At 40.1% G+C, this 6866-nt stretch overlaps 1 protein-coding gene across 1 annotated transcript in view; it reads right to left on the bottom strand.

Moving 5' to 3' along the window:
• CALCOCO2 (calcium binding and coiled-coil domain 2) overlaps window positions 1–6866 on the bottom strand; it is a 23485-nt gene that overhangs the window by 3564 nt on the left and 13055 nt on the right. The window contains exons 7-10 of the mRNA XM_008568889.1: window positions 6244–6366; window positions 5890–5976; window positions 2748–2843; window positions 681–816 (exon numbers count right to left, since the gene is read on the bottom strand). Coding sequence (XP_008567111.1) covers window positions 681–816; window positions 2748–2843; window positions 5890–5976; window positions 6244–6366 — 442 coding nt within the window. The remainder of the gene's footprint in view (window positions 1–680; window positions 817–2747; window positions 2844–5889; window positions 5977–6243; window positions 6367–6866) is intronic.

Genomic DNA, 6866 nt, shown 5'->3' with positions numbered 1-6866 from the left:
TTTAAAAATATATATATATATTTTTTTAAAGAAAAAATTAACTTGTTCCTCTGACTGTTGCTAAGATCCGGTTGTGACTCTTAAGATAATACTAGTTCTTTAAGGTGTCCAAAAAAGCAAATGAGATCTCTTATCGCTTTTGGAGACAAAAGAAAAATCTCCCTGTTTGGCAAGGACATGTTATCCGAAGTCCCTGAGTGACAAGACTGGTTTTCACCCCAATTTCCTGTACCACCACCCAGGAGTCTCTGTATAGCACACTCCTAGTAGTATGGTCATGCCATCAGGGTGACTGCCATAACTGCCAGTTTCTGGACGGCATAACCTGCTTCTCATGCTTCCATTTACAAATCTTAATTAGCTTCCTCAGCTTTATATGTATATATCTTCTACATAAAGACATTCCTCTGATTTATACATTTGGAATATAGCCATGGGACTCAATTTGTGTCTGCTGCTTCTAGGCGAATGATCTGATTTGCGTCTTCTGGATTCAGATTTATTTCTCAATTAACACTTCTTGCCTGGCAATCTTTCTATTGGGTCCTCGGCTTCTGCCCAGAAAGTCTTAACAATGAGACTGGTCTTAATTAGCATCCCAGACCAAAAAAAAAAAATTTAGTGGAGGAAAAGGGATCCTGCCAGGGGGCCTTGCAGCTAGAATGGCAAAGTCGTCTTACCAGAATATGGGTTTCCATAGACAAGTCCAGGATTTTGTCCTGCATCTCCTTGATCTGAAGTAGGCACTTGATATGGCAAAGAGTCGAAATCCAGACCCATGTAACTCAGCAATCTGCTGTTCTCCCTCTTCAAAAGCTAAGGATAGAGTATTTATAGACATGTTGAAAGATAATGACAAAGAATGGCCACCAAGAACTGGCCAGGAGAGACCAATTACAGGTAGATCTCAATTAACAATGTGACACTGGAGAAGCCCAAAAAGGTTAATCCATAATTCTTCAACAGGGAAAGAAGCAGCCTCAATATTCCAAAGATCTGAGTTCTTTATATCTGAATTTAAATAAATTTACTCAGTTTTGTTTATATTAATATAAAAAAGAACCTTAAATCTCTGAATACATATCAACTGAAGGGAGAACAAAAGTTGTATGGATATATGAGGGTGGCAGGAGCTATATTAAGATTGAAACTGTTGTACTTTTTGTTGTTGTTGTATAATGTTCACAGAAGAATATTTCTTCTGATTTCCTTCCTAGAACTATTTTCTTACACAATATAAATATTCGTCTGGTATAATTTTCCCTTCCTTGTGTTTCATCCCATCAAATGGATAAACCAACAGAGAGAATGAAAGAAAGGAAAGGAGGATGGAAGGAAGGTAATGAGAAAAAATAAGAGAGGGTAGGACAAGACACAAGTGGCCCCGACAACATCTAAAATTCTTAGAAAAAAGAAAATTAGTAAACTTTCACTTAACATCTTAAGAGAGCTTTACTACAGTTCTTAGCAAAGCTTCCAAATACCAGATCTTTTCCTTTGTGTTGCAAACTGTGTGTGCACCCTACCCCCTTCCATCAGACTAACCCAGGGAAACAGGGATTTCAAACTCAAGGTATACTTATCCAAATCAGGAGAATGGGAATAACAAGATCAGAAATAAGCCCCAAAGGCCTTCTGCAATCATGAAACACATTGGCATAAATGATACAATCAAAAGTAGAAATTATCAAGGGGGAATTAGTGTTTAATGGGTATGATATGTCAGTGTTATAAGATGAAAAAGTTCTGGAGATCTGTTGCACGACAATGTGAATGTACTTAACACTACTGGACTGTATACTTTAAGATTATGAAGATGATAATTTTTTTTTTTTTTTTTTTTTTTACTACAGAAATGATCACTTGGAGGCATAACCCAGAAGGGCTACTGAGAGGGTAGAGATGGAGAACTGTTGGAGGTGTAGCTATAGCAGTAGCAACCAGAATGCATGGACACCTATTATTTGATGCTGGGCAAGAGCATGAGAATGACTTCACATGCAATCACTTTATCTGCTGCCATACCATCCTTAATCAATCAGTAGTAACTAATAGAGTACTCTTTCTATTCTTGCCATGTGATACCCTCGTCTCCATGGGACTCTAGAGATTCCTCACCAAGAAGGCCCTCATCAGACATGCTCCTTGAACCCTGGACTTCCCAGCCTCCAAAACAGCAAGAAATAAATTCTGTTTCTTTATAAATTATAAAAAAATAATAATAAGAAGAAATAACTAACAACTTAGTGTTTAATACACAGAGCAATTGGATGAATAAATGAACTGATGAATGAATGAATGCACAGCACTTATTAGGGGCCTACTATGGGTCCAGCACTGGTACAGACCACCACTTCTGCTCCTGGTTTGGCAGTAGAGAAGAAGGAAAAAGTTGTGCTGAAGGAAAGGGGTCCTCCAGCTAGCATAAAAGTGATATAGGACATTGCTGTCTCCACCAAAACAGTACTTATAATGGCTGTGAAGTTAAAAGCAAAAATAAGTTAGGTCTTCATTGCTGCTCTTTTCAAAGTGACTACTGCCATGCCAAACAAGTTTCAGTTGTAGAACCAAGAGAAGGTTTTGTGGTAGATTACAAAACCAGATTAAATTTACTCTTTGTTTAGGAGCAACTGTTTCACCCACTGTCCCAGAAAGGGCCTGTTTATTTAACTTTTATCAACACATCTCTGGGCCACCTGTACCTTCCCCTTAAAACCTTGGGGTTTTCTACCCTTTCACACACTTACATCATTTTCTCTTTCCATTCTCTCTTTCTCTCTCTGCAGAACATCACATATAATTTTGTTCTCACTCAGTCTTCTTGACAGGTCAAAATTCTCCTCCTGTCAACAATAAAAAAATTAGGATTAGAATCACATATTGAGGGCTGGCCTGGTGGCGCACTTGGTAGAGTGTGGCGCTTGGGAGTGTGGCGGTGCTCCCGCCGAGGGTTTGGATCCCATATAGAGACTGGTCCGCTCACTGGTTGAGCGCGGTGTGGGCGTGACACTGAGGGTTGCGATCCCGTTGCCAGTCATGGTACGGGCGTGACACCGAGGGTTGAGATCCCGTTACCGGTCACGAAAAAAAGACAAAAAGGGGGAAAAAAAAAAAAAAAAAAGAATCACATATTGCAATCTGGGTCCAAGGTGGGAGATTATAGAAGATCTACCTTTTAAAAGGGGTGGGACTGAGGTGGGGCAGAAGGGAACTGGGAGGAAGGAATGGTATTATGGATAGAGTGTTGACTGACAGAAAAGTGACTTAACAAAATGCCAGTTTCTTTTGGTTTAGCTGGGAGTATAAATAACCAAAGGGAGAAAAAGTAAGCTTAGGGAAAGCCTCAAGACTGACTTAGAATTAGGGATAAATGGAGCCTTGTTTAATCCCACCCAAACATATTCTCACAATATATATAATCCCACAATCATATTTGTTTTGAATAAACACCTCATGCAAAGAAGCTTGAAGCACTTAGGTTTAGGTTGGTGTGACTCCCTCCTATCGTGGGACAGGCATCTGGGACTCAGGTTACTCTGAAGAAGAAGGAACTCGGGCAGACATTTGTGTGAGGCTACAAAGAACCAAGACTGTGGTCTTGAGCTTCACAGCATGATGTGTTGACCTAGCTAGCTTCATGCTTCAATGCTTCCCATCTCCTACCAGCATATGTACACATGCGCATACCTCACAAACACGCTTAAGCTAATCCTACTAGTTGTGGTTTTGTTCCAAGATTTTTTATTTGAATGTTGGTGCCCAAACTGCTATGCCGACCCTGAGATAGTAATGCAAGAGGGGGCTACTCGATGACAGTGCTGACTGCAGATTCCTTGCTCCCCATCCCCATTGGCTCTTGCTGGCTCTTCTGGTCCTACTTCGCTTCCTCAAAAGGCAGAAATAAGAAAGGACTATCTGAGTCTGCACAGAAACCCACTTAATGATTACAAAAACCTTCCCTGAAACCCATGGCTGAGCTAAGGTTTAAATTTCCAGGGACCCCCTGGCTGGTTTCTGGCTTCACACTACTGCCCTCCTCTTTTTAGTGGAAAGATAAATTTCTTTCCTTAACAGGGGTGTAAAATCTTCTGGGCTTGGTCTAAGAACCACAAACCTTCACACCCCTTGCTTTCCTGGGCCCTTTATCTCTTGTCACCTACCAGTGCAGCAGCCCTGAGTTGCCTGATCTGTTTGTGGAGTTGCTGACACTCTTTGTACTTCTCTAAGAAGCAGGCCTTCCCAGCCTCTACCTTTGCCTTTAGGCGTCCCACCTCTTGTACTAACTGCTCCTCCACTGCCATTTTCTTGTTTCTAGGCTCCTGAAGTATAAAATACATAGTCCTCATGGTTAGAGGCCTTTTGGAATAAAGAGCTGCTATCAGCCAGATGGGGAGCTCCTAGGTCTTAAAAAATATTCCATGAAAACCAAGGACATCCATACCTGTCACAAGAAAGTTCAAACTTTTGAATGACTATAGATTATTTAAACCAGTAATTTCTTTGCTACATCAGAGGTCACAAACTCGAATGTGCCTATAAGAGTCAGGCAAGTAATGTAATTGAATAAAGGAGTCGAGTGCAACAAAACAGTGAAGACTACAGCTAAATGGAGAACACATAACCCTTCTAGAGGGCGTAGTAGCTACTCAGCTCTAAATATTGCTGCAGTGTGGGAATGTGGACTTAATGTTGCCAGATTTTCCAATTTTTCAAAGAAAGCTGGAAATATAAATTTCTTATGGGAAATATTCCCATTTTTAAATGTTGGTAATTAATTTCTTTTTTTTTTTTTTTTTTTGCGACCAGTAAGGTGATCGCAACCCTTGGCTCGGTGTGGTCCGCACCACACTCAGCCAGTGAGCGCACCGGCCATCCCTATATAGGATCCAAACCCACAGCCTCGGCGCTACCAGTGCTGCACTCTCCCGAGTGAGCCACGGGGCCGGCGGTAATTAATTTCTTAAAACATTTCTGTGGCCTGAACTTGACCCATTACCTAGCGATTTGCAAACTTTCTACTCTTTACTGTATCATGTTAAAGCATATAGTATCATATATAGTAAGTACTCAATAACTGACTGAATAATGATTGGATGATGCATATATGTGAGTTACAATCTCAATAGTTGGGTATCCCTTAGATACCAGGATTTCTCAAGCCCACAGAGCAATTCAGAAAATGGGGCTTCCAGGCATCTGTCAGCACCATGAAGCCTCTTTACCATCAATATATTACTGGAACTTATTAGTCAATTAGGCTTTCATTATTATATTACTGTAGCTCAGAATAATTTATAATAATGATAACTGCTAATATATTAGTTATACCAAAATTTGCTTTGAGTGCGATATTCTCCCATTATAGAGTTCTTTATAACCAATAAATAGTCTGCCTCCAGTAACTCTATAAGGCAGGGGTTATTCTGTGCAATTCCCAGTTCAAGGATCTATTTACTACAACCTGTTATAAAGTTTAACTTTCAATATTTCTTTATCATTCATCACGCATTAGAAATGTCCACCTCCGGGCCGGCCTGTGGCTCACTTCGGAGAGTGCGGTGCTGATAACACCAAGGCCACGGGTTCGGATCCTATATAGGGATGGCCGGTTGGCTCACTGGCTGAGCGTGGTGCTGACAACACCAAGCCAAGGGTTGAGATCCCCTTATCGGTCATCTTTATATTGGGAAAAAAAAAAAAGAAATGTTCACCTCCACTAAACATTTTGTAAATGGCATATTCTCTGTCCTTTTAGGTAGAAAGCAAAATATCCAGAGGTGAATGCTATTCCAATATGTCTTGTTTATCCTCTCCATCACCTGAAAATAACACCGTCCCCCTTCCTTTCTTTAGGGTCCCTCCCACATAGCCATTCAAAGATAGACATGCCGTTAACTCCTGTTGTTTCTTTGTTTCGGTTGTTTGTTTCTGCTTCATCTCCTCTACTGTCTGCTCGAGCTTCTTCTGGTTCTCCCTCTGCACAAAAACAGATTTCAGTACTGCTGTTAGGAAAACACACATATGCACCAGGAAAGGGGCTGCTGAGCTAGTGAGCGAGCAGGATGCAGAGGGAGAAGCAAGTCTTCTTATTAGTTATTGAGTAAAGCCATGAGGTGTCTTGTTTCAGATGGCTTCCTCTGAGACCTTTCCGAGAGCCAGTGACATCCAGTTATATGACAAAGAAAGAACAATGTATATTTTCTTACAAATGCCTAAAAATGTTATTTTCTTCCATGACTTTACCTGTTCAGTTAAACTGAGAAAGAGCTGGCCATTTTCCTTTTTCAGATGCTCCAACTGCTCTATCTTATCTTGATCTTCCTGAATAAGCTTCTCCATTTCTTTCTCTCGAGTTGACAGCTGGGCCTAAAGCAAAAATAGTGAATATAACCAAGATATAAAAGAAGGAAAACTAGACAGGAACAATGCTTTTAAAGTACAGTAACATAAAGAGAGATATTTCTCTAGCAACTCCCAAATGCCAAATATCCCTTAGAACTCCTTCACTTTTGAGCTCTACCTTATACCATATGAATCTAACTACTCAACTGAGTAAATTACACCATTGAGGCCAAATAAAACATTTCTGTGGGCTGAACTTAACCTATGACCTACTGATTTGCAAAGTTTGTTCTACTCTTTACTACATGATGCTAAAGTATACAGTATCTAACATATAGTAGGTACTCAATAATTGACTAAATAATGATTGACTGGATGATGCATATATGATATGAGTTGCAATCCCAATAGTTGTAAGGCACAGCTTCCTAAAAATGAGAGTAGTTCTGCTATCTGCTTATATGCCAGGCTTTTTTTTTTTTTTTTTTTTTTTTTTTTTTTTTTTCCGTGTCCGGCAACGGATC

This window comes from Galeopterus variegatus, unplaced genomic scaffold (genome assembly GCF_000696425.1).
Source record: "Galeopterus variegatus unplaced genomic scaffold, G_variegatus-3.0.2 Scaffold450, whole genome shotgun sequence".
NCBI classification, from domain to species: domain Eukaryota; kingdom Metazoa; phylum Chordata; class Mammalia; order Dermoptera; family Cynocephalidae; genus Galeopterus; species Galeopterus variegatus.
The sequence above is the reverse complement of the archived record's forward strand: the minus strand, read 5'-3'. Positions and strand labels throughout refer to the sequence as shown.